The sequence below is a fragment of the Stigmatopora argus genome, chromosome 4 (genome assembly GCF_051989625.1).
Source record: "Stigmatopora argus isolate UIUO_Sarg chromosome 4, RoL_Sarg_1.0, whole genome shotgun sequence".
NCBI classification, from domain to species: Eukaryota; Metazoa; Chordata; class Actinopteri; order Syngnathiformes; family Syngnathidae; genus Stigmatopora; species Stigmatopora argus.
This window is the reverse complement of record NC_135390.1, coordinates 13,658,068-13,682,864: the sequence shown is the minus strand read 5'-3', so window position 1 is coordinate 13,682,864 and position 24,797 is coordinate 13,658,068. Positions and strand designations below refer to the sequence as shown.

General features: G+C 37.4%; 1 protein-coding gene across 3 annotated transcripts in view; it reads right to left on the bottom strand.

The window, feature by feature from the left end:
* cdkal1 (CDK5 regulatory subunit associated protein 1-like 1) overlaps window positions 1–24,688 on the bottom strand; it is a 112,129-nt gene extending 87,441 nt beyond the window's left edge. The window contains exons 1-4 of one of the 3 annotated variants that reach the window (XM_077599452.1): window positions 24,612–24,688; window positions 23,502–23,662; window positions 23,021–23,133; window positions 5,449–5,533 (exon numbers count right to left, since the gene is read on the bottom strand). In XM_077599452.1, coding sequence (XP_077455578.1) covers window positions 5,449–5,533; window positions 23,021–23,133; window positions 23,502–23,659 — 356 coding nt within the window. In that variant the 5' untranslated portion in view covers window positions 23,660–23,662; window positions 24,612–24,688. Of the gene's footprint in view, window positions 1–5,448; window positions 5,534–23,020; window positions 23,134–23,501; window positions 23,663–23,984; window positions 24,270–24,390; window positions 24,561–24,611 lie in introns of those variants that run through there. The other 2 variants (XM_077599450.1, XM_077599451.1) reach the window with 2 other exon arrangements.
* Between the last annotated feature and the right edge of the window lie 109 nt (window positions 24,689–24,797).

Sequence of the window (24,797 nt, the reverse complement as noted above, 5' to 3'; positions counted from 1 at the left end):
TTCAACTGTACATACGGAGTCATTTGCAAAACACCAGAGTGAAAGGTCCCCATTTTATCTCCAACCCGATATTAAGTTGGCCTCTAATGTCTTCAATACAGAATTGAGAATCTCCTTTGGGGGCGCTGGCACCCTGTGGGGAAGAAACCGACCATCTGAGACTGAATGGATAAAAGCCTGGGGTTGTTTGTGGCTACTGTTCGGAAAAACCTGATAAAAGCCACAGGTATAATGTGGCAGGCACTGTTTATGCAGCCATTCATTTCACAAAATATGCATGTGCAGACAAATCCCAACAGTGAAAGAAAGAAACATGGATGCAGAAGAATACTAGTTAGTCCATTTTTGGGCTTTCTTCAATTTGGAAATAGTTAGGATGCTTTATTGTGCATTTAAACTCTTACTATCTAATTTGAATAGAATTTTATATTAAAATGATTTAACTAAAATAATCCTGCACTCAGAAAAGTTGAAAAACATATTCTTAAAATGAACAGTCTACCTTGTCTGTAGTTTGTTTTGGGGTCCGCACGCACAATTTTAAAAGCCAGGACCTTTGTGTGGCCCAAGCCCTGTAGTAGCCAGAATCATGCAACATGAAATACACTACTTAAAGCACTACTAAACCATTTTCCTCTGCCCGTCTTGTACCTTTTTGATTAGGATTTTTTTGTTTGTATCTGTACCCTGAAATGTAGGCTAATGCCCTGCAGGATTGACAGATTTAATGCCAATCCCTGGATTGCACCAAAACCAGCCCGGAGCAAGTGCAGTTGTAGGTATGTGTGTGTATTTGCATGCATCCGCAAATGCATGTGTGTGGGGGTGTGCTCATGGTGATGGTGGTGAGGGGGGAAGGGGTTCCATACATTTACAAATTCACATCTTGTCTTCTGGAGTCACCGAACATAGACTTAAAACAACTGCCCTGAGTAAAAGGGGAAAAAAACTAAAGGTCACTCCAGATTTTAGACTGTTTATAACACATGAAAGAGTATACGAAACAATCCTGTCCTTACTGGCCTTAATGTCAGTCACACTTATTGTTATTTTACTAAGGCCAGTCACAATTTCATATTGCCATAAAATGAGTGCACGAGTGGACAAAGTGTATTACCCTGAGTATAACATCAAAATCAGGCCCTCTTAACATCTTGATTCAATACAATATCAAACAGTGACAGACAAAAAAAAGGGGATTGCTTTAAAGATGTGAAAAAATTAGACTGAGATCAACTGAAATTTGTACTATGACCCACAATCACAACAAAATAGGAAAAAAACAAATCATTTAGGTTAAAATATAAAAATGTAAATATGTAATATATGCATACATGCATGCATACATGCATGCATACATGCATGCATACATATATACATACAGTATGGCTACTTTATGGCTCCGAGAATCCCTATGTTATTTTGGCTGTGTGCCCACATCAGTAGACTTCTTCTAACTAATGAGCAGATGTGGCTATGGGCTATGATGAATTTTCACTACCCATAATTCTATTAAGCAAAAATGGCATGCATGCTTTGGTACTGGGTAATTAAATCAGGAAATTACAAAAATGAATTGTATAAAATTATGTTAAATATAATTAATTATTCAATCATATTAGTCACTAAGTAAGGAAAAAAGAAGACATAAAAGAACATGACTATTTGGTAGTTACATAATACTGCAGAATCAATCCAAAACTGATAATTTCTCAGTTTTGCAATGTTTGTCGAGGATGTACAATCTAATCAGAACGCTCCCATTTTAAGGATTTATTCGTTTTTTTATGAGAATAAATGTTAAATTGTGTTATTATTTCTTTATTGTATTAATGTAAAATAATTACACCAAGAATGAACAATAAAATGTTTTTTAAATGGATGCAATTAACCAACCATTTCCTCCTCAAAATTGCTACCAATTCTGCTAGCCAATCAAGTCATTTTCAATATCCCTTACCTCACGAGAGTCAAGGGCTCCTGGGGCCTATGTGCTTTATCACAAGTACAGTAGTAAGGCTCACATATAAAAAGTTTTTACACTTAAAAAACAAGTGGTTTACACAATTGATAACAAAAATGGAAAAGTTCAATGTCTGCCAAGAGAGTCTTTCTAGTGGCCATAATAATTACTTGCAACACCAGGGCAAACATCTGGCTAAATACACGATAGTATAATCAAAGCATATACAATTTGGACTCATTCCAAGAATTTTGTGTTGTGTGTGTGTGTGTGTCCCTTTTCAATTAAAAAGAATATTTTTCCCTGTCTCTCTCATGGTTGCTTCATGAATATTAAAATGATAATGAAATGAATTTCAATAAAACAGGGGGATTGGTGTATTTTAAAAACTGATGTACAGAACTGCGTTTGGTTCTAATTCATTACGCAAACATTTTCTTGATCAAAAAAATTACAACAGACATCCAAGTGGAGAAATTCCACATGCAAAAAAATGCAAGCCCAAATAGAACGGTTTAATTACACGCTGGTGAGCAACAGCTTCTGTAACACAATTTGCATTCATTGATTTGAAAGATGTCTAACACTAAATGAAATTATGAATTTTTGCGTTTCAAAACACTGATAACTACAGCTCATTCTTAAGAAGTAAATTAGTGTTAAATAATTAACAGTGCTTGTTAGCATCCACTAGATCAGGGGTAGGGAACCTATGGCTCGGGAGCCATATGTGGCTCTTTTGATAGGTGCATACGGCTCTCCGCTAAAATGTGAAGTAAAATATGGTAACCACTGTTGAGAGCTCAGTCCTGAATGCATCAGTAGGAGCGTTATGTGATCATTATGGCGCCGACACTACTTCTAGTGCGGCTTTAAACATTATTTTCCATTAGATTCTTCTGCATGCATACTCCCATTGGTTATCATTGATTAGCAACAGCGCGACAATATTGTCAAAAGATCTCAGAGAACGTTTGTACTTTAAAAGTGGTGACATTACTACAAATAGCACACATTTTAGTGTATTTTTCCTCTTAAATTTTGAGTATGGCTCTCAAGGAATAACATTTGAAAATATTAATTGTTTATGGCTCTCTCCGTCAAAAAGGTTCCCGACCCCTGCACTAGATGTTGCATTACCAGTTCATAGAACAAAATGAGTTCCTGCCTAAAAAAAAGCAGAAATGTACACTAGATGTGACTGACAATTTGCATATGTAGTATTGTGTTTACAACATCTGCTCTACAGTCAGATATCTGGTTTTGAATGTCAGTTGGCTTTATTGCACATTATGAAGGATACCTTTGTTGTCGTTGTACAAGTACAACAAAATGTGTTTATGTATCCGTAACTGACAACAGGCTATCAGAAAGTCCAAACATCAACTGGCCAAAGCGTAGGACACCTGCGACTCTATTTTAGACAAACCACAGAAAATTCCACAAGTGATTTCCATTACATGTGTAGCAGTTTCTAATGTGTTTTTCCCCAAAGTTTTTATATAAATAAAGTTCATTGCAGACTTTAAATTTCCCCTGGTGTGAATTAGTATGTAATTAACAAGGTGTCTGTTCAGGGTGTGCTATGCTGTTTGGCTAATAGAAGCTGGGATGGCCTCCAGCTCCAACGATTATAATACAGAGTAAGATGAATATATAGTGGATTGATGAATGAACAACGTACACAAGCCATATCCCCATCTGCTCTTATTCTCTCACAGGCTTACTCTCTAAAACATTTGCACATTTGGCAGGGAAGATTGCTGTGCCCCAGTTCTCCACAAGTAATAAAATGTCTTTTCACTTGCTTCCTCTCTGAAGCACAGAGGAGGGGGCTACAGAGGGATGGGGTGTAATTCTTTTAAATTTGCACTAAAATCTAAGCACCAAGGGTATCCACGGAATTATGGTTATGATTCCGGAAGTTGCAATTCAATTTCATATCTTGTGAAACCAGCGTTGACTGGAATAGTTGTAATATTGTTTATGAATGTTTTCTTATTGTACAGCAATTTAATGTTTTGAAGCAGGGTTGAAGAGTCTTTCAAACACTGGACAAAAGCGTAAATTAAACTAACTATTAGGTTGCATGAGAACATTGGCTGTTTATATTAGAAATTACAGTGAGAATTTTTTTCCAGATACAAAAAGATCCTATTTTTTAGGTATTGGCTTTTAATTTATTCTAACCATGTGACTCTTTAAATAAGATTTTCACAAATGGTGAGTGGATTTAGAAGGTAGCTCACATTCTGAATGTGAAGATTACTCTGAGTTTTAAAGCCTGTATCTAAGGAAGGTTGTGAAGTAATCTGGCAAAATGACATTCCTGCATTACCTCTCTATTGTCGTAAACAGCATGCAATATGTGGAATCACACGATATTTTGTCAGAGACAATATCCATTTCATTGCTTTGTTGTAATGTGTAGACATTAAATGTCTGATTTGATTTTCTTTTAATCAAGTAGGAGAATATACAGTAATTCACATCCTTCTATTTCCACTTTAAAAATGACCCTTATGTATTAAAAACTATGCAACAAAGCAGCTGTACATTTATGCTTCCCAATATGAACTTTTGCCTCAAACAAGGGTCCACAGTAATAAACTTGATTGTAGCTTATAACATTAAATTTAAAAAATGTCTTTGAACAACCTGACTCATGATAAAGAGGCAATTGTGTGAGTTGTTCAAAATCCCTTATTAGTAGTGCCAGGATCTGCAGGCATTGTGGCAAGCGTGTGACTGAGCGCATGGTGGTGCAAAGTGGCCTGTCACCACACATATTTTTTCATACAGACATATGAAAAGACTTTTGTTATTGCACTGATCCTGTAGCAACTGTAATCCTAAAATGATGAAAGGCAAACTCATACTCTCTCCTTTCTTTGTGTTAACATACTTATAAACTCAGTCGGAAAAAAAATAATTTTGTGCAGGTAATATTCTTGCATCTGGCAAACCTGAAAAAAACTACTTTCCGTATTTTAAAAGAAGATATAATTTATCTCAGAAAGAGATGAGGAAATATACCCAGAACTGCAACCAAGAACCCTTTCAAAGCAATTTTCTAGGATCCATGCAATAATGAACTTAATCACACTTTAACACAGTTTAGAGATGTGGATTTTGCTGGCAGAGCTAAAAACAGTTTAACACAAAAATTGTAACAAACCCAGTGACTCATTGTTTGCTCTCACAAGCAAAATAACCATATCCTCTCAGTGTGGGTGTGCTCCTGATGTAGGAAAATTAATCAAAATGCAAAACAGTTTCTAGCTTAATTTGACTATGTTTATGCAAATGTACGCCGCTTCCACTAATTCTCTGCTCATGTGTGTGTAATGTGCATTGGAATAGCCGTTTAGCAGTCCCGAGAAATGTCATGGCCAGGTGGGCTAATTGTAAAGTAAAATTTACGAGTAATTTAAAAAGTTGAATATATAAAATGTTGGTGGAACAAATAATTCGGAGTTCAGTACCTGATTGAGTTTCTGAAGTGGTCTTCTGCAGGATTTTTGACAGTGCAGCTATTGAGAAGCCACAAGTCTGCTTCTATTGGGTCATCTGTGGAAAAAAATGAGGTTTCCATTAACACTGAAATATTACATGCAAGAATGAACTGAGAACAAACATTAAGAAAAGTATTTGATTAAAAGTGACATTTATTTCTATCAATTTAAAAAATAATTCAATGTACATTTATTGAATACTAATGGAGGACATGTTTATTAATGCCATATCTTATTTTTCATAATTCAGATAGTCCTGTTTGATAATTAGGTTAAAAAAAACAGACGCCCAGGTTTTTCATTTTCTTTAGTAATTCAACATTTGTTACATGCAAATGATTTATCTTTGAAAAATCGTGTCTCAAACCATTCTCAAGACAACTAATTATATTATGCTTAATTCAATTAAAACTTTGAAGTTACTTTCAAAAACTCAGTTTGCAAGTATGAACACATTTCAATAACTCTACAAAACACTGCGACTAGGAAATCTCTGGAAAGTTTGATTTGCATAGGACTCACGTAGGTAGGGAAGTGAAGCCAATGGCAAGGGAGTGATTTGCTCTGTTTTTGCATATCATGGCCATCAGGCAATTATGTGGAATGTTCCTACTGCAGATGTATGCAAAAAAAACTGTTAACTTATCTGATACAGAAAAGCCCTAAGGGTTAAGACACGCATCCTAGAATTTGTAAGCATGCCTGAACCTTAGAAAGTCTATTGGCTATGAATTATTGTGTTTAAGAAACGGACCTGCTGTGGCGCATGCAGTAGGTAGGATTGTTATTATGAATTTTAAGGATTTTTTTAAACAATAAATATATGGCATATAAATGGCTGTTCATTGATGAATGCTTGTTTTGTTCAGTAGTTGATGTTAATATTTAGAAACAACTCACTAATTACTACTTCCTCGTTTTTCGATTATCGCAACAATGTCTGCTCTACATTATACCCAAAATTCAAGGGAAGACTGTACGATGAGAATACAAAATGTGGTTGGTGATGGTTATATTCACAAAAATATCATAAACCGCAACTTCATTTAAATTCAAAGCTAAGTTGAATTCCTTAATTAATATTTCATGTGACTCTGTACATAGTTAATTGTTTTTTACGTTTAAAAAAAAGTGTTTGCTGTTGGACTTCAATGAAATAAAAGTTAGATGCTGTGTGAAAAAAGTATTTTTGCGGGCCTTTTTATCTTGTGAATGCATTTGTGAATCCGCTCCCTGAAAAACCAAAATAAGTAACTAATCCTTGAGCCGCCCCCCAACATATTTGTTTATATTTGCATTGAGCCAATAACTAAATCAAAAGAAAAACACACCAGACTTGCATTAACGAAGCGATACTTGAGGTCAGACTCTGTGTGCGTGTGTGTCAGTGTACTCGTGTATCCAAGGTCATGCATAACTCATTTCAATCACAGTTACTATGGAGATTGAGAAAGAGGTTGAAAGCAGCATATAGTTTGACAAAAAGCTTATATTAAAAGCCAGGAAAATAAAGTGCCATGACACAGGGTGCAAAATGCACATGCAGTATTTTCCATTCGAAAGCAGGCGAAGAAAAAAATGTGTATGTGCATTCTGCGCTGAGGGTGAGTTATTGATTTACCCACAGGTGTGTGAAGCCCCCCCACAGAGATACCGAGATGAGGCTCAGCTGCCGGGTCAGAGAGCAGGGATGCACACCAACAACATCCAACAAAATAGGAATAAAATAATTTCCCCAATCTCAGAAAATGCAGACATGCCAAAATTAAAAAAACAAAGTGCATACATTTATTACAACATTGTGATTTGCTATAATTAATCACACAGCTGCATTTTGCTTTACCTGTAAAATATATTTTTCTCCAAAAGTAATTACAAAAACTATTCAGTCCTGGCTATTTGAGGAAAAACTGGTTCGATGTGCATTCTAGAAGCCTGGTAAATTAGATGGTTTTGTCAGAAGTGGAAAAACATAGAATGACACGACTTATGAGTACTGTGTTGTTCCCATGGGGATTACTTTATGCAACCATCTTGGATTTCCAGACAGTCCAAAGAAGTTGAGAGATGTTTGATCTTATATTTTTATATTAAAAAGACCTCTGGAGACGCTGAATTTGGAGCACATAAAACTTTGATATTCATGTCTTTAATTGTCGCACTCGATTATGGATCAACTGTTTATTATAGAATACTTTCTCTTGCCTACTTTACCAAGTTGTAGAACTATACACTATGGAAGATTTAAAGTGGAGGAAGGCAAAGCACCTTTAGGAAATCAAATATAGAAGATCTTTTGGCCATTCACTTCCCTTTATCATCCTGTCCTGGATTATAAGTGAACTATAATTAAAACTGATTCTTCATACCTTGTAGAAAAAGGAAAATCACAAAGACTACAACTCAAGACAAGCTTCATTTTTTTCATCATATTGCATTTTTTTGTTTTCATGAAACCAAATAAATTGTCCAAGATATACTCCTGCACTGTAGCTTTATAAATATAAATAATGGATTATTTTTCCTTTTAAAGATGAGAAAATAAGAATTTCTATTTGAAAGATGAAATGGAAAAACATTTTTAAGGCAATGGTTGGTCACCTACGGCTCACAAGCCACGTAGGGGCTATTCCAACCATGAATTGCCTATATTCCCTAATTCATTTATCACTTTTAAATGCCAGAGTTACTACTAAATGAATGCATTTTAAGGTGCATATTTCTTAGAACAAGTGATGCAGCATCGGCTTCTGCTCAAGTGATTATTAGTCTACTACGCTGAATAATAATACTAACGATCAGGTTAATGTGCAGGTGCACTATTTGTATTAAATTTAACTGTGTTGTCGGTTACGTAAAGGCACGGGTGGCGCAAGTGCTTAATCCTCCTGTTTTGTCACATGTAGTGTGTGTAAAGTAAGGGCGATAATGACTACATTTGAATCTTGTTATTCAATGAGTAATTTAGTTTAGTTTAGCAATGAGATATGACTCCACAGTCACAATACATCAACTTGCTCATCTGAGTTACATCGTCTTGTATTTATTTTCTATTTTTAAACATTCAATATGCCTTCTAGAGCTTCTCGATGAAATTTTATTTCACAGATACAGGCAATGCTACCACTTTTGACTGCCCTGGACTTATTTGCCATATATTTTGATTTCCCTAAGCGTTCTGCTCCACAAACACTAATCTGTATTTTTTGGTCCATGTAACATTTCCATTTCAGCTGAACAGATTCTAAGCGCCCAAGAGTTTGTCTGGCCAATTTTTCAGTGCACAGCAGGGTTCAAATGATAGCGTTCACACTTGATCAAACAAACCACACTCTGAGATATAGCCTCAGAGTTCATTTTGTCTAAACAGACCATGTCAAATGTGAACACACCCATATATATTCATATGTTTTGCTACAATTTAGTAAAATATATAGGGTATTACTTTTGTAGAGAGATGTGGAGAAGAACATAGACTTTTTTAATGGAAACTGACTGCATGATTTTCTTGTTCAAAGGAGTTTGCCATCTTAGACGACACCAGCCAAATGAAAATACTGATACCTTCAAAAGCAGCAGATTTGGGGAGCTAAACCTGACAAGGATGAGCAGATTTTACGGACCAAGAAAGTACAAATTTAACTGCAGCACAATGGATTGTCTATTTAAGGTTTCAGTTTAGATAGATGATAAAATAAAGTAAAGGTTGCCATTGCCAAACCATTTGTGTGTGTGTATGCATGGAAATGTGTGCACGAGAAACACAGAAGATGAAGACAGTGGCCACCCTGGGGCTCAATACAATGCTAGTTAGCTTCACACACACATACTGTATCATGACCCACTTTTCCACCCGATCCCAGTCACGTTGTCTCGTGCATGCACACACAAACACATTTGTGTTGTCATTTCTGTCTTCTGCCATCCAGGCTTTCCACCCCATATCTCAATGCTGTTCTCCCAGCACCGCCTTATCTATTCAACACAAACACACACACACACACACACACACACACACACACACACAACACAGAGGACATGCTGACCTTGGGATAGAGGGTTATAGCAGCCAGCATGCTGGTGCAAAGGGTGGCTTTGGGGTGAATAGATACACTTGACTGAGCTAACAAGGCCTGTCTGGCCTTATCGGCTAACACGACTGCTGGATGCCAGCCTAGCTCAGAGGGCAGGTGGACTGGAAGGGAGGGTGGAGCAGTGACATTAGGGCTCTGCATCAAAACTCTGCAAATTAGAAAAACTAATATATATAGCTCTTGGATATATAAGATGCTAAGAGTACCCATAAGATCATTTTAAGCAGGAATATTGCAGCTCTACTAAAAAAAATGTTACCTATGAATTGTATTACATATTTAAGTTTACCAGGCCTCACATAAACTATATTATTGTGCAAGATTCAACACACAATTGTTTTCAGGTTTTTTTAGACAATATTATTTTTTTATTTTTTTTAAACTGCAATAGGCAAAACAGATTCCATTTAAGGTGTTTACTATTTCAAGCTATACGAGCCATGTGTATGTTTGAGGATATTTGCCTCACTGACGTGGCAAATTTGAATGGGCCTTAGAGGATTTGCGAGTTTCACCTCCAATCAAGTCACACACAAATAGACAGAGATACACACAAAGGGCCTTGGGGGTTTGGCAGTTGGTCTATCTGTAGAGCAGGGTGAGCAACCATTCAGGCATGGATGATAATGCAATCAACTCTCATTAGAAGGACAGTGAATACATCTACCCATGATGCTCTTTCAGCTGTCAGTCACTTTTTCAAAACCACACACGCCATTTAGTTGTTGCAGCAATATGTATTCACCAAGCTTAAGACTAAATCAAGACAGGCTTGCACGTATTTCATGCAAATATTTTAAGTACTAAAGGAGAGAACGCCAACGGAACTACAGTATATGATTACAACATTCTTTCATGATTCCTAACCAAATATGCATCATCTGATGCAATTACATAGCAACACTGTGACATTACTTTCCACCTACTCTTTATTACTCCAGGTTCAGCGTACGGGGACATAATTATCATTAGCGTGATTACAATGTCAATGATTAGAAGGATAATTATGCTTTACAAGAAAAAGGAGACGGAGAAGAAAGGCATCAAGTATTGTGACTAAAAAATATTGGCGTATTAGTGATGGGCAAAAACACCCCGCTCCATCATGCAACAGTGAGCTCTTTAGAGAGCTTCTCAAAGAATGAGGTCATGGGACGGCACAAAAAGCAGCCAGTAAAAACAGAACCTAAAGCTATTTTGGCTCCAGAGGGAGAAGCACAAAATCTGATAACATGCCCCATGTTATGTCCCTTGTGGAAACCTCTGGTGGTGCTGAAGACTTGTAAAAATGAAAGAAAGGAGAGAGACATCTCCAACTTAGCCGCTTGAGGCCAACTAGACCAAAACTAAAACAGCTATTTTGAGCAGATGTCAATAGTGGGTGCAAAGTCAAGACTGTTAAAAGCCGGCTAGCGACAAATCATTGTGGAAAGACATATCCCATGTTTAATCTTGTGTCACTTCTAAGAGACATGCATAGCTTGGTGTGCAGATGTCACTCTGCATCATTTTGCACTCGGAAGCTAGAGTGTACGCCTAGCTGAGCGCAGTTGGGGGGAAACCAGAGATCTCCTACCGAACAGTTTGACAGCTTCTTAAAAACAACTATTCATTTGGGATTGTCTCCATTTCTTAGTAACTCAGCTGTGAGTCCATTACTGCTGAAGACGATGAGCTGTAGCATCACTCAAGGGAGGAAAGTGGACTCGGGGGGTGTGGGGGTATCCAAGAAACTTTTTAAAGAATAAATAAAAGTAATAATAAAACTCAGTACTAAAAAATGGAGTAAATAAGGGCAGTAATTGGTAAATTTTCTTCTTTGAGTCAGAGGGCCTAAAATAAAAGTCCCAAATAGTTCCTATTACAAGGCACTTTTTTACACCAGCTGTAACACCTATGAATTAAGCACAGAGCCTGCCTGATTGCAGCGTCACATTCTTCTCCATTCTGAAAATGGATCTAATTCATCCAAACGACGTATGCTGCTTGTTTATGTGTTGCATTCTTACATGAAATCAGCACAAACACTTAATTTCTTTTATGGTATAAGAACTACTTTCGATACTTCCATGATATCCATTCTCTTAACATTAACATTGAAACAAATTTCGACCAACATCACAAAACAGGATTGAAATCATCCTCGGGGAATCCACAGTAAAACTACTGCAATATGCAGAGGAATAACAATAGGTGATTAAGCAGGGGTAATTCAGGAAAATGGGCGAGCAATGCTTGCAGGAGCAGGAATGATGAATGCTACGAGTCAAAACCAGTACAATTTGGCTGACAGTGGGTCCGCCTAGGTCCAGCACAGAAGCCTCAGCTGATAGTAGAAGAGTAAAAACACTACAAAGCATGCAATAATTTTATTTACATGTTTGTCCACAATAAAGGGGACCGAGATAAAGAGAATAAAGTAATTTTTACAACACATTAGGACTTAATATTGGAAGGTTGCCAAGATAGTCATAATAAATGAGTTCATTGTAATTTTACATTCACATTAACATTGATTTATTGAAGGGCGTAGAGGCAGATGGGAGAAATTGCTCCTAAATTTTTTTTTTGCCATAACACACCTCACCTTTCTTGGAGAGATTGATATAATACACCAGGTTCAAGCACTAATTAGGAACAATAACTAGTCTTCAGCCCAGACAGAAAGCCATTATGGTCATCAGTGCAAGCATGAAAAGATGTTCCACACTGTGAGGGAAATTATTAAGAGTCAAGGACAAGGAGGTCAGTGTGTCCAGGCGACAGGAGGGGTTTTCTGAAGGTCACTGATAAAGCCAATCTTTACTCGTGAATTCACTTATAAGTAGCAGTTAAGTAGCATGAAGGTTTCTTCAAGACATCTGCTCATCATGTGTACAAATTCACATTTTGCCTCACTTAGTGATTCTTTTTCTTCTGGCCTGCTCCTTGGAAGCCCTTCTGTGTGGCTGACAAGTTTGAATTAAAAAATGTCTAGCAATAACTTTAAACAGGCCGATATTACTCATCTCCCAGAGCCATACTTTCAATGTGGTCTCACTCACATATCTTTTAAGGATGGTCCAATGCCTAACAGGTTTAAGGTTAATAACAGCCAATGAGGCAGCTAAATTGCTGGCAGGATAAGATTGTTCAATGAACTGGTTTTTATGGTCTATGAAAATACAGGTGTTTCCTCTACTATGTATGTGGAGTTTCTGACTGACCACCTTCTTCCAACGTTGTTGCCGACAAAAATCGTCACCCCACCTGGTTCTCAATCAAATGTCTAAGAAAGTGCAAACAGGCGGGTCATGTCAAAACATAAGCTTGAGGAGGCTTGTTGTTTTTGTGCCTGAGGCGATGACAGTTCACTTTATGTGGGAAGTTTGCATACGAAGCTCTGTGTTGGTGAAGTGTAGGCAAAAATGAAAAGTCAGACAGTACATCAGTTTGCAGAGAACATGAAAGGGTCTGGCGGTGAGCCAGAAAAAGATGACTCTGTGTTTTCTTCCTTTTAATTCCAGATCTGACCCCTGGAAAACCAAACAAAGACAAAGGTAGATGCCATCTGTATGTAAAACCTCACCTGTCCTGGATGGACTGTGGTAGGTGGAGCTCAAGCTTGTACCGGAATAAAAGTGGGTGTGTCTGTTGGCACTGTTGTCTGCATTCATTTATCAGAATCTGGTAGCCAATTATTCACAGACTACAACACATTTTAGCAGGTCCCTTCAGATGATCATCCGCAGAGGGGGCAGATGAATGGTAGCGAACCTAGACCAGCCAATTTAGCTCTCAGCTCGTTTTTTTGTTTTGTATCCAAATGGGGTTGCTATGTTTACATATGTCCAAGAAAATCGATCCTAAGGTTTGTTTCAGAATAAACTCACAAAAAAGACGTGTGAAAGCACCATAGCCGTAAACCCAAAAAGAGTTAGAACCACTAAAAAAGTAAACAGAGCGTTCAGATTAATTTTAGGGGGACAAAAAGGGTGCAATCTGCACAAATGCACGCACTCAAATACATCTCGCTGGAATGAGAGTTCAATTGAAAGCAAATTTCCTTGACTTATCACATTAAGTAATAGCCCTTCTAAAATGTACTATGCCTTCATATGTTAAGTAGCCTAATTCGATTAATTGTGATAGGAAGCCTTTATCCACCATTTCTTTCTCATTTCAAAGTGGAATTGAGACAATTTAGGTCATCTGGCCCCATATTCCCACTACCAAGATGAGGGACATGCAAATCAGATGCAAATGCCACAAAAATGTGAAACTAGTCATGGGCCTGAGTAATAAATACTGAATTTAGCCTCTTGGCATTCCAAAAACAGCCAATTGGGGTTCAAATGCAAATGCTATGCAAATAGCCCAGATGTAGAGCACTTTTATTTTTGCTAATGCACTGAGCACATGAAGCATTCTGGTGGCTACGACGCCAGAGGCCCAGAACATGGCCATATGATATTATGGTTTTGAAGCCAGGGCATCCTGGTGGCACCGGAGGAAGAGGCCCATAACACTGCAATATGATATTGTGATTTTGAAGCCAGCTCATATTGCAATCTCCTGACTCATTTGCATTTTTGCTTTGACACGATTTACAATGAAAGAATTTGTTGGGCTAGTCCAAAAGAACACAGCCTATTTTTTTGGAGGCATCAATGACAGACAAATTGATCAACAATTTGAGCCCAAGAAACATGGCCAAATGTATGGCAACATTTCAAAATGTTAGACCGAAGAATAGAAGGATGCTAATGGAGACAAAGGTGGGTCAAAAAAGAAATAAAACTTGACTACTTAGCAGTATTAAGTCAAATTAAGTTAATGCAAGTCCAAGGAGGTTATGTGAGAACAGGATAAGAATATGAGATGGCAAGAGTTCCTGAGACATCCACCATTGCAAAATTAAATCTAATTTTTGTGAAACATTCAGCAATAAGAAGGAATGCTTAAAGCAGTGCGTTTCTTAAACAGTTCAGAGGAACTGAAGGGAAAAATTCAACTTGGCATATGCACTATAAAACAGAGTTGTGGTAAATCTGCATCCAGTCTGCTGATCTAGCTTGTTCACAAAGAAGACAGAGAACCATTTGGTGTGGTAAATTAATCTAACGGAAACACATTTTGCAGAACAGAAAAACATGTGATAAGCTTAGTGGACCACCTTGTTCAATTGGCAGTGTCTCCCCAAATTACATGCATCAATGGCACAGGCACATAGCTTCATCTGTACACACCTGCAGTGTTACCGTAATAGAAATAATCACTATAACGCATTAAATTAAAACTGTCTTGCCCTAACCATACCAAACTGAACATTGCTACATCTGGCAATGATACCAATGCAGTTGAAATGAACTTTCCAAAGCCTTAATTTACACCCTTAAACCCTGCATACAAGATCTTACCCAAGTGTTTAGCACAGCGCAGTGGTAAAGGAATGTGGATGTTGGGGGAAGAGTAGATGATTATATAGAGAAGCTGCTCTTACTCAAAGTATGCCAACACGCACGCAATCACACGCAAAGGAAGACTCAAGTTTACAGAGAAATAGAGGGTATTTCTCTGTGCATCACCAAAGAAACTGGATGTTTTATGGCCTTGTTCAGCTCAAGAGTAAAGATTTTTGAATTATAAGCATTCTGAAAGCAGCATCTGTTTATTATTTAAAGTGCATTTTGCATCAAAATAACATAAAGGCCAAAGAGAATTGTGTTGTAGAAGAAAAAGAAGCATAAGATATCATGGTAAGTGATGATAGTAGATTGCCCTGAAAAAACATACGATGTCACAAATGTTATATTATAGTTAACCTGGAAAGAACACAAAATAGCTACAGAATAGGTTTATGAGTGAACATCATTGCTTCCGTGAGAGCATCCATGCATCTGAGCATGAATACATTAGTTAGATGGTACCGACATGAAGTAGAATCCCTGAAAAATTTCCTCCAAATTAATAAATCATTGCAAAATGAAACAATTTGAAGTGTTTTCCTCAATAAATAATACATGTATTGGTTAAGAGCATGTGTTCATGAGGAATCACATCAGGAAACAGTGTAAATAAGTAATTGTAAGTGTGTAAGTTTAAGTGTACTCAATGAAAAAGTATAAGATAATCTGACACCACAACAAATCAACACATCACCTTAACAAATTCCACTGAAAGCAGATGGCTTCAAAATTATCTGATGTTCTATGAAAGGCTTTTCAAATGCTAATTACATAACTGTACGCATCAGAATATCTTTAATGTTGTGTGGTCATGAACTAAAACAAGTGAAGAAGCTCGTGCTGAGTGAGACAATAAACCAAGAGAGGAATTCTGAAATCAATGCATCACATAAATAAGGTTCAGGCTGTATTTCATGTATTTTTAGAGATTTTAAAATTAGAGGGACTGATCTTACACTAATTCTTTTACTCATCAAAGTGCATTCCACCTGAAGTTTGGCTCGCCACAGATGCGAGAACTCATTCTGTCATTCAAACAGCACAGCGGGGGTCTTGCTGTCATCTGTTCTACTCAGCTCATTTGCTGCTGCAAGCCACGCTTCAAGCCACCACTGATGAAAAGTTGATCGCTCCCAACCTCAAAGTGAGGATAGTGACAGCTGTAAAGCCACCTTGGTTATGTGGAAATACAAGAGAATTGTTGCCAACAAAGTTTATCTAAAAGCAAGACTCGTCTTTGAACTAAGCAAAAGCGTACAAGTAATATCACATTTTTGACAATAGGGGGGCTGGAAGATCAATAGGCCACTTGTGGCATAAAGGTGACAAGAAATGAGAGAGGAATGACTGAGTGTGTGCATTGAGGTGGTGGTCCTAAGGATAAGAAAAAACTAAAGACAAGGTTTTGAGTACCTTGATCACATTCAGGAAGAAAAAAACAGAATCATAAAGCTCCAGAAATCTAGCTCATCCTAAGGTGCAATTTCAAGGGGCATGAACGTGGTTGGTTCCAAAATGTGTGAATCAACCCCAGAACAAAAACTCAAGACGTTGTGAAGATACTGGACAAGGTTGCCAAGAAAGTGTCAATATCAGTGAAACCAGTCCTGCATATACAACACGATATCTACTATATTTCTGTCATGTTGTTTTCAATAAAAATCCTCTTTCCTTATATCTAAAAATTGCATTTTGGCACATAGAGCCCTTACAGCAAAACACATTTGAGAAGTTTTTTAGTTATTTTCGTGATAACTTTCATCAAATTTTCACTACCTGCCTTTCTTTGTCGCAGCCCCCATGAGTTTAGAATAAATAGGCCCTTTACAGTTCAGCTCTGATAAGACACCATTGTATTTTAAATACTAGTTCCATCCCTAGTGAGTTAATCATTGTTGACAATAGTGAAAGCATACACATGTTCCAGTGTAAATACAACAACAACTAAAAAGAACTAAATTATTATGTACTACAGTCAGCCTTGCTGTTTATCAAATCGACTACTTATGAGCATAACAGAACTTGAACAGTTCACAAACAAAACAAGTATGCCAATTTTCTGGTCTGGCAAGGTCCTACCAATGCAGCCAATCATTTTTTTCTGCTTGGTGATCAAGGTTACTTTGTCCGATTCCAATTCAAATTAAACCTGCTGCTCAAATCATTCACAGCTTTTAAATCCACTTTATCTAATATCTGTGCTCTCACACGGAAATCTAGCACATAGCCAATTCATTTATATGTATGAAGGTAAGATTATACAAGGACACGTGTGGAATTAATTTATAACAAAACCAATGACATGCCCATACACACAATAGTACCCACACACTGCAAAATATTTGAATTTTTTAACCTTTCTAACTGCAATCATAGTCCTTTTTCCACAGGTCCTTTGTACATAATATGAACCAGTAAACCCAAACAGTGTTCAATCACATGTAGCATGGGCTTCACTTCAGCATGTGGTCTTAAATGAATATACACTATGATTTCCATTTCAGCAGGTGGTCGCCAAGTAAGTAATGGCGCTGAAGTCTCAAAATTGTACTCTATGGCAAAAAAGTAGGTAATGTAAAGGAGCTTGAAGGAAGTCTTGAGAAAGCATTTGCTGCATGTCTTTAAAGACCTCATTCAGGATTTCCTTTGCTTTGTGCCAATCCACACCACTGTATAAGCCTCAGATAACATTGATGCCTAATATGTTTTAAGTATTCATTTGTTCTTTATGAAAGAAACTATAGATTTGGGTTTTGTTGAGGCAAAATGACAGGAAGGAAAAATAGGACAATTATTTGAAAAATAGACCCAAAAGATAATCTAATAATGGAAAAGGAAAGATAATTCATCCAAAAGACAAAATGACAACCCAACCCAAAAAAGTCAAAGAATATACATGTATCTTGAGTTCTTTGTAAGCAAATGGTATACCTTTACAAAATGTGTCCTCAAAACAAGAAAGCAGAAACAAATTCTATAAACACATTGAAATAAATATATTTGTACATTTTTCTCAACTTATTTGAGTATTCCTAGTCTCTGTTGATCCAACGACAGCTACTGTATTCTTGTGTTTAAATCACATAGATGGTATTCCTAATATATGCCTTCAGGGTATTCCAAATCCCTGCAGAATCGAGGCCGTTTTCCAGCGATAACAAGGGTTGACTGGCTGGTTGGCTTCTTTGGGGAATAGGGAATAGACCCCCAACCCCCCAAAACCCAAGTGGGGTTTCCAGTATTTCGAATCATTTCGCCCTATGTTCCATATTAGGATGGCATAGACATATAAAACACATTGATATAAAAATAATGAAAGTGGTCTCTCGTTTTTCCTTTGATTTATCCTGTTCCTTATTCCAAGTTGGAGATCAGCATTATTTTGTGCAATAAGCCTTTCAATTTCTTATTATGTTTAGTTCCTTATTGTTGTCTTTTTAACCAGTTTTGAATTATTTACACCTGTAGCCTGTTTAAAACAACACAATTACTTGGTCCCTTGTTTATCCTTTTTGCGCCAGTTAGGTCAATTTTTCTGTTTGTGTTTTCGCTGTGGTGCTTATTAAGCGAAAAGAATCAGCGCTATTGGATTTAGAGTTCCTTTCATGATACCACAACTATTGAAAGCTTCACCCCAAAGTACAGAACAGTTTTTCACCATTACTTGCTTGAATGACATGCTCGCCCATCCCTAGTCTAAAAACTCAATCCACACTTTTGTTTTCACAGTTGTCCATTTTCAGGGACTTGCAAACATTTTCTAATACTTTCAACTTCAAATATTGGAATTTTCTGGCACCCAAATGCTTTTGTCATGTAAACAAATAACTTGCTACTTCTTTCAGTCGTTTTCTTCAGGTTTGTGATATGTTCCAAAATTCCTTTCGTCTGAGTAATCAATAGATAAGATTGGGAGATGATCCCCTATTCCTTCGTGCAATCCCACTCTCCTCTTTTCTCTATCCCGGTTTCCCTCAAGGGACTTTTAAAAGATGGCCAAGCTGGGTTACCAAATCCCATTGCTTCTAAAAGGTTCCTGGGTGCTGCATACATGAGGGTCACCTTGTAGGATCACCCAGACACGCACATGCATGCATGCACACACAGAGCTTGGGATCACTGCAATTTCCTGGCCTCTAAATGGTTACACTTGACTGCCTAGACTCATGGTCTATTTGTAGACTTAAGGAGAATTCTAGGCCATGGAAAATGTTTGCATTCTTGTCTGCGAGACATAGCACGCAGAAAATGTAAGTAAAGGAATCCACATTTTAATTTCCACCAAGCGTAATGTGCATATTTGAGGTTTATTTGACAATAAAAATGTGTCTTAGTTAGCTTAAACTAAGCCTATACTGTGTGATTGTGACAATTTTAATATTTAAAATGGGTAAATCCTGTCAACAAATGAATTTGCATATCCATATTTACATATTAACTGCCACCCTAGCTGTCATATGCGTGCTCTACACATTTAAGCTTACAGTATAAATAGAAGAATCTGCAGGTGTTTATTTATTTATTATTTAACTGTATGCGTTTTGCCATACAAGTCGTTGAAGCCAGTTTACATTACATTATTGCACTCTGCGGCTGGTTCCTTTGTCTATTGTTATTATCTCTACCTTTAAAGCACAACATAAGATACTGCAGCACGTCGTCACCCGTGCATCGCACCAGTGTCTCTTTCTGCACGACTGACTCCTGCTCTCAATTTTGCCAACGCCTCTTTATGCCCATTACCATGCGGATATTTCATCTCCTTTTTTCTCACATTGCTTTCCCTTGCATTATTTTCCCTCTCCAAATGTACGGAATGGATTGTCGGCCACGTACAAGAGGGAGTTAGCGGAAAGACAGAATGCATCTTTGCGTACATAGCGAACGCATTGCATCTTTTAGAATGTCGGCTGCCATGGAGCACCCACGCCTCACATCACATATTTGCTTCATATAGAACCAATTTTCACTACCTTCACTACCAAATGTCTCTGTCCGACAGCTATGTGTGCACATTTGTAAATGTGAGAGGTGGAGTCAGAGGGAACATTTTAAGGGTTCACTCACTATGACACGGCGGTGCGTAATGTTGCATAGCATACAGTCAGCCAATCAGAAAAGTCCTCATCCTCCGATTTATGAATGAGGCGCCGCGTATGCGATGTCTACACGCACACACTTAAAGCGAGAATACTATGCAATGATGTAATACAATCACTCAGAGCAGCAGGAGCCGATAAAAAGCAAGTGCAATCTCGAAAAATGTAGGATTTCACAGTATAAAGTTTGAACATTTCAAAATGTAAGTTTAACGTGCTGTAGAAATCTATTAAAAGCAACACTACAGTTTCCTCTGAGTGCCATAAAATAGAATGACTAAATCCTTAAATATGTTTGTCAAGAAGCAATACCATTCTAGCTTTCCTATAGATATTATTTGCAACATAATAAATTATAAACATGTTTTTTTTTAAATGGAAAATTGTCCTTTGCTTTAATATCTGTAGATCTGTTCAAGTGCAATTTGGCAAAACATCTCACACCCCTTCTGTGAATCCATATCTTCCAGCTGCCTGTGTCCAAACAAGCAACTCAGAGCGACCCATTTGGCTCACAGTGTGTTCAAGAGAGTCGTTTTGCCTAACTGCAATGTAAAAATCATAACTGAAGTGTTTTGCGTGAGGACGGCTGGCAGCGATGGAGGGCGTGGGGGGTGCATTTTTCTACAAGCCATGCTATGAAGTCAGTTTCTGGCACATCTTTCCAACCCCTCAACTAGATCATTTTCTGCCTGTGTGCAATTACGGGTTAACAGTGCCCTCTTTGGTCGTACAGCGAGCAGCATTAAACATGTGGGCCAGCATACACACAAGTTCCGGCAGTTGAGCAGGTGTAAACACAATGGAAGCAAAGCAGCCTCCTAAAATCTGCCATTTTGTTAAACAAAAGAGAGAATGGTAGGCTGGTTCTGTTCTGAATTGTTCTGAACTTATTTTGCCTTGTCTATAATAATGCACTGATTATTAATCATCTCAATTAAAGTGGGAATTATTTTTATTTGTAGCAAATATTAAAGGAAGCAAGCAAAAGATTTTTTTACAAACAACTTTATATTTAAATATGGTATATATTCATGGTTTTTGTAATCATAAATCTAATATGACGGTTTTAAATCGCAATGAGGAAGAAAATGTTTCACATCTCAAAACTGTGTTAAAGAAAGTGGAATTACAACAAAGTATATTTTTCTCACATGCATTACCTCATCCTGTTTTCCAACAAACTTTAAGTAACAGTGCCACCTACAGGCCGCTAAAACAACTGCTACTACGCCTCATCAGGTGATGTCATAGTTGGAGAAAGAATGAAAGAGTTAGGGGAGGGGTGTTAAAAAGAGGCAGTATTGGGAGTGAGAGAAGGTGATGTCATGTTTTCATGTCTTGATCTTTGTCTAACAAACTTTTTTTTTTTACAATGCGGCATCGATCTGTTGCAATATGACGTAAGCTGTTTTGTCTTATAAAGACATAACACACACAAATAGGATTAAATATCGGTGTTCTGTATGACACTACAACCATTTGTCCTTGAAATTATGTGCTATTCCACCCTCCCATACACTTTTCATACAATTTGATCAAATTGAACTCCAGTCCCCTTACTGCTCAATACATCACCATCCTGTAAAACCTACTATGATCATTATCGATTTTTTGGTGTAGTCCGACGGTCTATATGAACAACATTCACACAGAAAGCAAGGGTGCTGTTCCAACAAAACAAAAAAAGACAAACAAAAAGATTGAAGCGAACGAAACGGGAATCAAACTAATCCTTCAGTGTTACCAGTGAGCCACTACAACACAATCACTGCCCTGAAGACACGACAGAAATTGGTAGACAATGGAGAAAAATCCGCCAATTGGTTTGTGAGTGCTCACACTACAGCTTAACTGTATAAAAGAATACTGTTATCGACCAAAAAGGCTAATGAAGGGAGAATAAACATTAATATAAGACCAAGCTGTACTACAATTATATTAAGTTTTACTCACCCTTCATATACTAATGGAATTAGACATAAAACAGATAGTCGCAAATACTGTTTAACACCATTAATCTTATTTGGTAATCTGGCCCAGCAATTGTCATTATTCTGATGTCTGCAATGAAGTCAGCAAAGAGTTAATTGTACGGTGGTCACAGGGTTTGGGGTTATTTACTGCACATTAGACAAAATCACAGAACACACCACTAAAGCAAAATGTCATAAGATTGATTATGCACCTTCTGCCATCAAGTTGTAAAGATTTACATTACCTGGCCCGCCTTTTTAAGACCGTGCAACAAATACATCCAGGTGAAAAGACATAAAAAATAAAAAAAAGTTCCATACTATAACTCAAGAGATTGAGCATTTATTTTTAATTATATTTAGAAACAAAACAAAATGATTGCAACGTCCCTTAACTTATTTTATTTTTAATTGGCCACAAAATATTTTTTTGCCTCAAAGTGATGTGACAGTTTACAACAAAAAGTTTTTTCTGGCCACATTTTTAATTATTATAAAATATTATCAATCTGATATTGGCCAACACGGCCCTCTGGTGGTCGTATTACAGAAAAACATGCGTACGCTTTTGTCTTATTACTGTGAGTAAACACGTTGCACAACCTTAATTTGCAATGGACATTGAAACGGCTGCAAAGCAATGTACAGTATGAATTTAGGAATAGAAAAACATTCTGCGCCTACCTGTATAGTGGTAGTGTTTCATAAAAGGATAACATACATTTAGAGGTCCCATTGTGTCTAAACGAATGTATTCTACCAGCACATATTTTTGATTAACTCGTTTTTGCTTACTTTATTTGCAGCATCAAATTGTTGCCCCTAATACAAATATTATCAAATGTACAGGTTCAGGTCATGTTTTAAAAGGTAGTGTAACTCTTATCACAATAAACACAATTCAAACCACAAAAACTGTTTCTTACTTGTCATTTTGTATCCACTGGCAGCAAGCTGTCCAGCCATGTATTCTCCATCTGAGTTGTTGTGGCTGCAGCCCCACGTTTTCATCCAGATTTTCTGAGTGCCAGGAATCAGACTGGAAATATATTGAGATGATCATAAAAGAGAAGGTTATGTACTAGAACATTTGAACAGTATACATGCATGTTAAAAATCAAATCCTAAATAACAACATAAACATGTTTTGTGACTGTCGTCCTTTTAACTTATTGCATCAATCCTTATGGGTAAAGCATTAGAATTGTAAATCAGTACGGGATTAATCATGTCTCAGTTTATACTTTTGCCTTTGGTAACACACTGTTGCAAGGTGTATTTTGTTGGCATTCCATCTTATAACATTTATACTATAACATTCCCACCATCAAATGCAAGCAAGCACATAATGAAAGGGGAAAAATACAAGATCAACGACTACATGGTAAATCCAATTATTTAATATACCTGTCAGCTTGGAGCTCCTCATTATTCATATCATTGTTTTTTCTCCTGGACTTGGGTATGACACTTCTCCGAGCAGACTGCCTCTCATGAGGAGTAGGGTCACTCGAAGACACCAAGTCCTCAATATCGTCAATCAAAGAGTCACAGGCCGAAGGCATGATCTGGATTAAAAGAAAAGACATGTCAGCAAAACTGCAAATTAAATGTCTCAAATGTGGTTCTGTTGTTTAAGTGAAGAAGATCAATCATCTAAAGTTATAAACTATGTAGTTTAGTTTCACCAGGAAAAACACAACAACAACAACAAAAATCAGAATTATTTTGTTTGTCCACCAAACAATTACACAGGCCCTTGAGTAGCCAGAATTGTCCACGTGTCCCATTACCTGCTGTATCCAATTAGAAATTATACATTGATATACAAAACATATGTGCTTGCACTCAAAGCAATCTAACAATCTAATAACAACAGTATGCAATTACATTTTGACAAAGCGGCCCGGCGATCGATTGTTTAAGGCGTCTGCCTCACAGTTCTGGGGTCGAGGGTTTGATCCCAGGTCGGTCCTCACTGTATGGAGTTTGCACGTTCTCCCCGTGTACTCCGCTTTCCCCCCACATCCCAAAAAACATGCAGGGTAGCCTGATCGAAAACTTTAAATTGCTCCTATATGTAGGAGTGTGGGTATGATTTTTTTGTCCGTCTCAATGTGCACATAGACACGTAGTTTAAACAGATACGAAAGAAATGACATGCGTGTTGACATTTTAGTAGCGTGGACCTGGTCAAAGCTAACGATTAGCTCAGTGACATTAAATGGTGTGCAGCCCACGTGTCATCTTGCTTAGATTGATATGCATGATACACAATTATAGACTGCTGACTTACCCCAGTGGGAAATGTGATTATTTGATCACTGCGATGAGTATAAACAAGACGGAAATAAATAAATAAACATCAGAGGTACCAAAACAGACGCTTCAAAAGTACCTATCCGCCATACTCATTGAGTACGGCGAGAGATGAGGGACATAATTTCCGTTGTCAGGATGAATCAAGATCGGTAAATTGCGGGATTCTATCCCATCTGATTTCGGGCGACTACATACCAGATTGGTCGCCGGTCAGTTGTAGGACACACTCGGGAATCGAACCCAGGCTTGCACACTGATGCCAGGCGAGAGAAGCACTAGACCAGGGGTGGCAAATAAGATGCTGAGAAACGCAATTTTAAACTGTGAGTGAAAGAGCCACATTTTAGGTCAGAAGTTGCATTTAAAAAAGTCAATCTGCCA